At 30.7% G+C, this 10,541-nt stretch overlaps 3 protein-coding genes and 2 non-coding genes across 5 annotated transcripts; 4 read left to right on the top strand and 1 right to left on the bottom strand.

The window, feature by feature from the left end:
* The first annotated feature begins 731 nt into the window (after positions 1-731).
* Positions 732-1,785, top strand: LOC101220833 (probable pterin-4-alpha-carbinolamine dehydratase, chloroplastic). Its single transcript, XM_004143628.3, has 3 exons — positions 732-1,164; positions 1,233-1,428; positions 1,524-1,785. Exons 1-3 carry the CDS (start codon positions 814-816, stop codon positions 1,613-1,615), a joined length of 639 nt encoding a protein of 212 aa, XP_004143676.1. The 5' UTR covers positions 732-813; the 3' UTR covers positions 1,616-1,785.
* A 1,406-nt stretch (positions 1,786-3,191) lies between these two features.
* On the top strand, positions 3,192-3,972 carry LOC101216732 (blue copper protein). Its single transcript, XM_011656552.1, has 2 exons — positions 3,192-3,379; positions 3,477-3,972. Exons 1-2 carry the CDS (start codon positions 3,205-3,207, stop codon positions 3,869-3,871), a joined length of 570 nt encoding a protein of 189 aa, XP_011654854.1. The 5' UTR covers positions 3,192-3,204; the 3' UTR covers positions 3,872-3,972.
* Positions 3,973-5,410: 1,438 nt separating this feature from the next.
* On the top strand, positions 5,411-5,510 carry LOC116404195. The gene has a single exon (XR_004217132.1). It is a non-coding gene; the product is annotated as a small nucleolar RNA R30/Z108 (small nucleolar RNA).
* Positions 5,511-5,595: 85 nt separating this feature from the next.
* On the top strand, positions 5,596-5,692 carry LOC116404207. Its single transcript, XR_004217143.1, has one exon. It is a non-coding gene; the product is annotated as a small nucleolar RNA snoR31/Z110/Z27 (small nucleolar RNA).
* A 96-nt stretch (positions 5,693-5,788) lies between these two features.
* LOC101221067 (oleosin 1) lies at positions 5,789-6,891 on the bottom strand. Its single transcript, XM_011656551.2, has one exon. The coding sequence runs from the start codon at positions 6,766-6,768 to the stop codon at positions 6,157-6,159; it is 612 nt and encodes a 203-aa protein (XP_011654853.1). The 5' UTR covers positions 6,769-6,891; the 3' UTR covers positions 5,789-6,156.
* Between the last annotated feature and the right edge of the window lie 3,650 nt (positions 6,892-10,541).

Here is a 10,541-nt window from a genome sequence, read left to right as displayed (position 1 = left end):
AAAGTTTTAAAAAACAATTCTTTTAGTTTGGAAAATCGAGTTTACTATGTAAAAAGGAAAATTACTAATAAAACATGAAAACGTAGAAGTAGATTTAATGTTTATAAACTTTAAGTTAAAATAAGCATAATGCAATTGAATTTTAAAAAATCAAATGAATTTTTTTCCTTTTACTAAAATACATTCAAACTTAAAATTTTATAAACGAAACTTCTAATATAACCCATTTTAATCCATAATCAAGTCGTTCTAGTGGTACAAAAGTGGTACTAATTTATTAAAAAAATTACAATAAGTTCAATCTATGATAATCATGTACGTATAATTTAATTTTTTACAAAAATTTTATACTCATATATTGTAAGTTTGGTAGATTTTATGCAAAATTAGTTGATATGCATATGAACTCTCGTATAAGATTGAAGATGGTATATTATAAAAACAAAAAAAAACTTACAAAATTTGACCAAGCATAAGCTATTGGTTGAAGATAAGAAGATATTCTATCGATGTCAGACTTGAGAAAATTCAAACCAATAATATTTCAGAAAAAAAATTCAAATGTATTCCTTCGTAATCGAGATTGAATTGAACGTTCACTGGACCGACCATAAGCAATTTTCATGGCGGTTTTGTTGAAATCCGAGTTACAATATTAAAAAAGAATAATGATTTAACAAAATTTGGTTTGTAGCTTGTGTTTGCTTTCATTGCGAAAGGCTAAATATCAAAATAGAAAGCTATCCACTAAATTTTCAATAGAAAAGAAAGAAAGGTAAACGGCCAAGTGAGCTTCACTCTCATCCTTTAACCATGGCCACAACCTCATCCACCCATCTCCACCTCCACCTCCCTCTCCTCCCTCTTCCCCAACCCCACCACCGCACCTTCCTTCCCTTACCCACCACCCTCCTCCGCCGTAACCTCCGTTCCCTCACCGTTTCCGTGGGAACAGACATACTAGGAGACTTCGGCGCCAGAGACCCATTTCCGGAGGAAATCGCGAGCAATTTCGGGGAAAAAGTTATCGGATTTTCCGATACAGAGCACAAGATTCTGATCCCTAATGCCCGAGCCTTGGCTCTCTCTGAACAAGAGTGTGTTCCAGTTTCTTCATTGCAGGCTCCAATGGCAGAGGATGAAGCCAAAAAGCTCCTGAGGAAGGTATATTGTGTGTTTGATTTTGAAATTGGTTTTTTGATTTGATTTGATATGAAGTTTTTTGTTGTTAGGTTGTGGGTTGGAAATTGGTGGATGGTGGAAGAGGGGAATTAAAGCTTCAATGTTTATGGAAATTGAGGGATTTTAAATGCAGTGTTGAGCTGATTAATAGAATTTGTAAAGTTGTTGAGAATGTTGGCCATTTTCCTGATCTTCATTTGGAGCAACCCAATCAAGTTAGAGCTGAGCTTTGGACTTCATCCATTGGTATTGAATACTGATATCTCTTCTTCTCCATTACTCCTCATTTTGTGTTTGTTAAAATGTCTTAGGTGAGTGATTTTGGAATTGAATACATGCAGGAGGGTTGAGCATGAATGATTATATAGTAGCTGCAAAAATTGATGAGATTAAAACATCAGATCTTGCTCCCAGGAAAAGAGCTTGGGCATGAACTCAACCACTTCTTTTTTCTTGATTTTCTTTTCCATATTTTAATTTGTATGAATAAAACCTTTTCTTTTTCATCTTCTTAATTCTCTTAAAGCCTCTTGTATACGAACTGTTTCATAATTTGATTTTTTTTGGTCTGATGATAAGCAAGGCATTTCAAATTTAGTGTTATGCTGCTCTACACTCATGCGAAGTTTGAATGAAATTATCAAAATAGGTATGCCTATGTGAAAAAGTTCATATGGCTTTTTGACGACGATCCACTTTGCAAGCACCATCGAACAAAACGTCGTCGCTCACGCTTTGTTCAATTATTCGTATGGAGTTATTGTATCCACGAAGTAGCACATCCAAAGATTTGTTCATGGAGAGCTTTATAATTTAGTAAAAATAATCTACAAAAAATGTAAAGAGTAGGATTAGATGATCGTTTTACAGTAGGTCAACAACTATATTGAAATTATTTCAATTTTTTGTATATACAAAGAGAGCTATAAAGTTTATTGTATACATTGCTCCATTAATTCTCTCGCCAGTTATACATTGTCTAGCAGTGAGTGAGATCTTTTTGACTCTCTGTCTCATTGCTGGCTTTCTTCTTTAATTCGTAAAAAGATATCGAATTGTAACCATATTTACAAGCGCACAAATTTTATTAATAAAAGTTGTCATTAGCTTTCCAACTTAAGCAACTTATGACTCTCTCTCTCGTACGATAATAATGCACTCTCGCACTTTTACGTATAAAAAGAAAAAGCTACCAACTTTATAGTAGTTCAATTTCATATTAACCATGTGTTAAGGTTTATATATTTAAACTTAAAACGCGAGTCTCGTCGTTGTTGTTATTACTATTAATTAGTGTATGAGCTTAATAATATGACGAGCGAAAGATTTAAACGTATTCGTCTTTTTAGTCGAAGATACTACTCGTTCATTAGTGTTAAGATATTATAAATAATTTATTCCTACTATTAATTTAAACTTTTGGGTAGATTGGTGATTTAAGAATTAATTAGCGTAGTCATTATAACACCGTCATGTTACCCTGTTTTATTGATTGTTGAAAATCATATCATATATACTTATTTTATTAACAGTTGAAGTCATATCTCATGAAACAAAATGGTGGGTAGGTTAGCTACCAAATTAAACTAAGATAATCACAACACTTAGACATACCAAATACAATAATGATTCAACACTCCAATTAAACTTTACATAGATATATTTTCCCCATTATTCCAGGGGGGGGTTTCAATTTGAAAATAGGAAATAAACAATTACCAAGGAATTAATTACCACAGATAATAAAAGGTGATCATTGGGTTAAACAAAAAAAGTCAAGAAATTAGGGAAGTTATTGATTTTTGGGAGTTGGAATTGGAGGTTAAGCTGCTTATTTCTACCACCCTCTTATTAATTCCTTTCAATATAACATAAGAAGGGGGAAAATGGAAGTTGGGAGAGTTAGGTAATCTAATAAAGAGGAAATAATAAAAGTTTGGTGTAAGCTAAAGGTATATATATATACACACACATAAATTTGGAAATGAAAGGGAAATTGAAGAAGCAATATATTGTGAGTAAATGATGGGAAACAATAATAATATTTGGGTTTGTGTGTTAGTGGTGATATTTGGATTTGCATTCATAAGATGCAATGCTACAACATATATTGTAGGAGATACTTCTGGTTGGGATATCAGCACTGATCTTGATACTTGGTCTCAGGGCAAGAGGTTTTTTGTTGGAGATGTTCTTGGTAACTATATATATATATATATCGATCTTATAATTATATCCAATATAATATGATCTAAATTCATTTATATGACGTCTGATCTCCATACAACATGCAGTGTTTCAATACTCTTCATTGGCAAGCTTAAACGAAGTGACTAGAGAAAATTTCAACAGTTGCAACACTACCAATGTTCTTAAAGCCTACTCCTCTGGCAACACCACCGTCACCTTGTCCGAGCCCGGCCACAGGTTCTTTGTTTCCGGCAACAGGTTGCTCTGTCTCGGTGGCATGAAGTTGCAAGTCAATGTCGAAAACAACCAATCCTTCTCTCCTGCTGCTGCTCCTCAGCCACCGTCGTCCCAGTCCGATGCCCTCCCCCGACCTTCTTCCAAAACTGACAACAACAGTGTTCCCAGCGCTGCCGCGGGAGTTGTGATCGGAGGAAACCAAGGTCTTGCTTTTCTCTTTGTGTGCTATGTTATATCCACACTATCCTTTATCGTTATTTAATATACATATGTATGTAACATTCAAGTTTTCATTTTATTTTATTGTAACTTTGTATGAAATTCTAACAAACAAAATAATAACAAATCTAGAACCATATTAAAAGATCGTGCATCACATTCGGAGATATAATACGATAGGGTAACCAAAACGAGACAATAGGATATGACGTAAACAAAAAGTTATAAATTATATTTCGTGAGAAATAAGTCATCAATCATAAACACTCTCCACAAAAATCAGAACTTTAACTTTTACGAGTACATATCAATAATTAATGTTTTCGTATTTTTATTTCGAACATTTTTTTTTAAAAAACACAAACTTAATTTAAATGACCAAAACATTCCCGAATGAACCTTAATAACGGTTATTACTATTTCACAGAGGTTAGAATATTGATATTATTTAGGGCAAAATCCATTTTTTATTCTTGAAATTGATGTCTATTTGGTATTTGAAGTTTGAAAATAAACACTATCGTCTCCGAGATTTGAGAAATAGTTCTAAATGATTTCTAAAGTTACTTGAACCGTTTAGTTGATTAACGATAAAATGATTCGGCAATTAAATCAACAAGTTGATATGACAAAAATTATTTATTTTTTATGACATCGTTCCGAAAAATTGATTGTTTCTTGTTACATATGTTCGTAACAAAGAACACATATGAATTCACGTTTAAATTCTATATTTTTTTAAGACAATTTGTAAAAAATAAAATATTTTACAAAATATTTATTATTAATAAAAAAATATTTTTTCTCTATAATTTTTTTAACAAAATTCACATTTAATAAGTAAAAATTTAATATCTATACTTTATAATTTTTTTTCAAAATAGAAAAATTCATAAACTAATTTTTGGACGTAAATGTTTAATTTTTTATAATTTTGTTTTCTAAAATAATAAGTGGAAGTAAATTGTGAGAATTTCAAATTTAAAAAGAAAATTGTTATTTGTTAATCGAAAAAGAAAAGGAATAAATTTGTTTGAGGCGGATGTTTTAGAAATCGAATTGGGTTGGGCTTTGAATCCCAAATTGGAGCGGCGGAAACAATAACCCTAATTCCTTCTTCCCCTTATTTAAACCCTTGAACCCTCCCCAGGTTTTACCCTCATCAACTACGACTCTTTCTTCTTCGTGTTTGCGGCTGCACAGGCTTCTTTGTCCTTCCCCATCTTCCTTCTTTTCCTGAGGTTCTTCGTTTTTACTGCTACTCAATTTCACTAACAATTTCCATGTTCACTGTTTCAAATCATTTTTGTTTTTCCTTCTTCTGTGAGGTTTTCAAGTTTTTTTATCTTCTTTCTTTGGATTTTCCTTGGTTGGTTTTATGTACATACAACAAGTGGCTTTGATGATTTCATGAAAGATCAAGCTCAACAGACCGGAATGCAGGATTCTTTTCGAATCTTGCGTGTCGATTACTTTCGAAACTGAGCCCTTCCTCTCTCTTTTTTGTTTCCATTTTATCTTCCAATAAAATCTGTTTTTTCTTTTTTACTCTTTTGTAATGAGCGTTTCTCTTGGGAAATCGGAGGGTTACAATGAGGATAAAAAGCTCCCTCTTCTGAAATCCATTGAGGAGACTCTGCTGGCAGAATCGAACCTAATTATCTCCATTGCCATCTGAGTATACCATTCTATTTCCCAATTTTTTAAACTCTTTCAAATTCAGATTTAATACTTTGATTCTTTTGCTCTTTGTTTGATTTGGTTGTGTTCATCAAATGATGAAATGTGGAATAATCTTAGGACACCTTCCTACACAGTAAAGCCATGCTGTGGATGAGAACTACATTTCCTTTCTGATGATGATCACATCTTTGTTCATTTGTTTTAATGGGATGCCTATAATAAGAATTGTTATTTTATTTTGATATGCATTGTGTTGTGAACTGAATTGAAAATTTTATGTATATTAGTTCAGAATTTAAACTCTAGGATCTAAAGCATACTAATAGCTTAGAATCTATTTAGATAAGGTACCAAAATTCATGTGGGTTAAGAACATTTGACAAACCACAACAACACAACGAAAGAACATTAACCACAACAACACAGCGAAAGAACATTAACTTAAAGTAATAGTGACTCAAAATTTGGTTTGAAAGAGACAAATGAACGGACTAAGCCTACCAATGAAAGAACATTAACCTACATTTTATTGATCAAAGAAACATTGAAGGCAGTCTTAAGGTACTACAAATTCATTCAACAGCCATTGCCTTTCTGCAAAATGCACTTACCTCATCCATCCGTTCACTTCATTCATCTCCAAATTTAGCCTTCCACTCTCCCCTTGCCGTTGAACTTGAACCGACTTTTTTCCGGCCAATCTCCACTACGATTTCTCCCATTATTACCCATATACCTGAAAAACCACAACAACACAACGATAGCCGCAGCTCCAAATCCACCAGAGGCCAAGAACCCCAAGATCAAAAGCGTGGCCGTTATCAGTGCAGGCACAAGAACCGGGCTGAATATGACAAACAATGGGGTAACAACGGCCAGACCAATTACTGTACCGGCCATTATTAGGGCGGAGAGGACGAGGAACGATGTGCCGGTAGTGACTGCAGTGGCGGCCTTGACGACTTTGTGAGAGCGGGGGAGTTGATCGGAGGAGAACTGTTGGAATTTGGAGTATTGAGGGTTACCGGAGGAGAACTGTTGGGATTTGGAGTACTGAGGGTTACGTGATTCCGCCATTGAATTTCGGGTTGTGGGTTTTTTTTTTATTTGAATGAAAGTTGTTTTGATGATGATATATATAGGAAATGGATAAGCAGGTGTTTGAAGACTTCTTATTGCATGCATTTGAAATGGCTTTGTTTTTGGACAACTCGATTTTTTATGTGGCTTCCTCCTTCTGATTATCTTTCTTTTCATGTCATTTCGATTGTTACGTTTTGATGGTTGTCACTTGTATTTATAAGTGACATCCAATGTAAATGACAAGTGAAGACCACATTTGATTAACACCAAAAGTTCACTACTATTCTTGTTCATATTATGTTAAAAGTAGTAACATTGTGTGATGTTTATTATTTCTTATTGGAAGGTCATCCATAGTGTTTCTTCTATCAATTAAGAGGTTGGAATTTAAGAACATTTTTGTCTTTTAAGATTTTGATAAGGTTCAAGTTCCTCCAAGTGAGAAAATTTTATAGTTTGATCCGATCAAAAAATCTACTCACCATTCCAAACTTAGAATTAAAACTCCATATTGTTGCAGCTCTTAAGTCCAAGCCCCAGCTTTTTTGTTAGGCACAACTTGTTCCAATTGCTCCAATGAATTCTCCTTTTTACGAAAAATATCCATGTCGATAACAATGAGACTCGAATAAGATGCAAACTATAGAGAATTCTCCTCCTCTATTCTAATTAAAGTCCTTACCCATCCTTGCTTGTTTCCACACTCCTCGACTTCCATATCTTTTAATAGTTCCTTTCACTAAATTTCCCCTCCAAATTAAGATCAAGCAGTCATATGCTGCTACAAACATTGCACATGATGTGTACTCGACACTAGTGAAGACGACTTGTATGTACACATTAATTGCTTCTATGACAAATTTAACATCGTTAACGTTGTTGCAATTGGTACAAATACACTATTGCTCTATCATCTAATTGATTTTGCACGAAAATCAACTGCTAATAAAAAAAAACACTCAACAATAATAAAATAATAATATATTTTTCTTTCACAAAATTTTCATCCAATAGTTAAAATTATATAAGTGACGACTTGATCATATATGATTATGCAACAGAAGTTATATCAGTTGTGTCTCATCTCCTTGAACACATATAGACAAATAACTTCTTGTTTTTCAACTTTGACGGTACAAATATTTAAGGAATAAAATGCAGTTTATAAAAGTCCCAATACAAAATCCAAAATAAAATTTAAGTTAGCCATCTTTTTTTGTTAATGTTTATCCCTAAAATTAAAATGTGGGTTTTATATTAAAAAAAATATTTTATTTTATTTTGATATATGGAGATGTGGACACCAAGTTGATATAATTAATTTTATATTATTTTTCTAATTAATTAATTAATTAAAGTAACCTATATAAAAGTATTATGGAGTATATGTACGTATGTATGAAGTTTATGAATAAAATGCAAAGGTTATCAACACATCTACACCTTCTACTTTTCAATTCGTAAAGAGAATTTAAAATCTTTGAAAACGTTATGCATTCCATCATTTAATTCCTTCTAAACTTCAGTTTCAAACATGACGAACATTATAATAATCACAAATTAGAGGAAGAAAGGAAAGTTGAAATGGAGGAGCGGGCAAAGGCAAGAAAATTATTTGAATAACAAAATTTTTAAAAACTCTAAATAAATTTTCTTCATTTCCATATTATCCTCATGAAAAGGGTCCCATTTTTATGAAAGAAAATGATCAAATTCATTCACTTTTTTTGGGCGATTGACAAGAAAAGTACTCCAAGGTTTACTTGAAGCTTTTGTATTATTTGCAACTTGCTTCTCAACTTGGCTGCCCCTCACTTTAAAGCCCCTTCTAGAACAATACTGCTTCTAATCTTCTCTGTTTTTTTTTCAATGTAAAATTATATGTAGGGTAGCCAAAAGCAGAAAAATCAAAATTCTAAATTCTAAACATATAATCATCGTCGTCAAACTATCATTTGTTAGAGTTCGAGTTCAATCAATGCAACGTATGTAACTATTATAGGTAGAGGCTTATTAGAATGATAGTTGAAACATTGAATCTATAATTTAGCTTCTTTATGTTATTAAATAATGCATATTAAATTATCAATTTATACCTTTAAATAAATTTATAAAGTGTATCACTTTCTCGTTTCTTTTGAAAAATATATTGTGAAACTTATAACGAATGGATGTTTAAGACTATTTGGCAAATGGAAATTCTATATTAAAATTTGAATTAATTCGTTTAGGAAAGTTTGAAAATTTTCACTCCATGGTTAAGTTAACGTATGATATGACTTTTTCTTTTTAATTATTACTTCTCAGTAAATGATAAAACAACAAAAGCTCCCCTTTTGAAACATTTTAATTATTTTTAATGAAAAAAATGAATGAGTTAATTTTTTTTATTAAAAACTATTCTTTTTAGTTTCTAAAATTTAGTTTGATTTTTAAAATAATTTGTAGGAGGTAGATAACAAAGAAGAAAGTTAAAGATTAATTTTAAAAAATAAAAACCGAAAACAAAATAATTATTGGATAGATATAAAATTATGGTTGCACTCACGTTTATTTATTTTATTTTGTTTTTTTTTTTCAATTCTTGCCCAAAAAAGAAAAGAAAAAAACTCTATTTTAGTGAAATAAAAAGTTGGTGAGACTTGAAATTTCAAATGGTTTCTAGATGAATTTTAACTTTAAATTCTCCCAAAAAGTTGCTTTAAAGAAAAGGTAGAATTTTATTTTACCCCACAAAAAAAAATAAAAAATTGTTTGCATTTAAAACTATTTTCATTATAAATTTAATTAAATTAAGTTTCCTTAGCCGACCACGTGATCCCCCACGTGACTATCATTCTTCTATTTTCAATGTTTGAGATTTCTTATATTCATACATTCAACTTATTTTAATTTCATATCCCTAAAACTTTATTACATAATCTTCACCCAATCTATATCAAATTTGTACTATTAATTTTCAATCTATAAGATTTAAAGTAGATATTCTATTTAAACATTGTTAGATAAAATTTGCTATTTTACAATAGATAGGAAAAGATTAAATAAAATCTTAAATAAATATATATAGTATTTTATGTTCTAAATTGTTTTAATATGTATTAGGTAATATTTTAAGAACAATTTTATATATGTAACTTTAATATCTAAATAATAATTAAGATTTACTTATTATCTTACATTAAATTACGTAGATCGATTTTTTTTAAATATTAAAATTTGGATGGAAATAAAATTATGATATAGTACACAATTATTTTAATTAATAGTGGTTTTTGACATTATTGAGTTTATTTAAATAATGAAAAAGAAGGTTTTGGTTAGGGTGATATCAATAATTTAAACTCTTTGCATTTCTTTTTGTTATCTTAAGCATATTTTTTTGTATATAAAAATAACAATAAGGTCAAGAAAGCTTACAAATATTATACTTTTGGTTGCATTATTGGAAGCCCATTTGCAAAAGAGAATCAAAGTTGTTGTTAATCTTTCCAATCTGTATTGCAAATTATGGATTAAGAAGTTGTTGGTGTCCTCAATTAAACTCTTCTTTTCATTTATATGTCACCCTAATTAAATACCATAATAATTCATCATTTTTCTTTTCACAAAATTAATGTTTATAAAGTTAAATTTTAATAACATTTTAGAGGCCATTTCTTTTTAGTAATTATATGTTCTACAAACTCCTTTAAAATATTACAATTCAATGTATTTAAAGCATCTATCTAAATTAAATTAAATAAACAACACCTAAGATTCTCTCAATATATTGAAAATTTTTATAGTTATTATTTATAAATAGAATTAAAGATTGGTAGTAATTTTATTTGAAAATTTGTTACTAACATACGTCTACGCAACAAACCCCCATCTCCATCAAATCCATCAAACTTCATCTAATTAAAACAAAAAAAAATTCCTCACTTTTCTTTCAATAATTATAA

This window comes from Cucumis sativus, chromosome 5 (genome assembly GCF_000004075.3).
Source record: "Cucumis sativus cultivar 9930 chromosome 5, Cucumber_9930_V3, whole genome shotgun sequence".
NCBI lineage: Eukaryota > Viridiplantae > Streptophyta > Magnoliopsida > Cucurbitales > Cucurbitaceae > Cucumis > Cucumis sativus.
The sequence above is the reverse complement of the archived record's forward strand: the minus strand, read 5'-3'. Positions and strand labels throughout refer to the sequence as shown.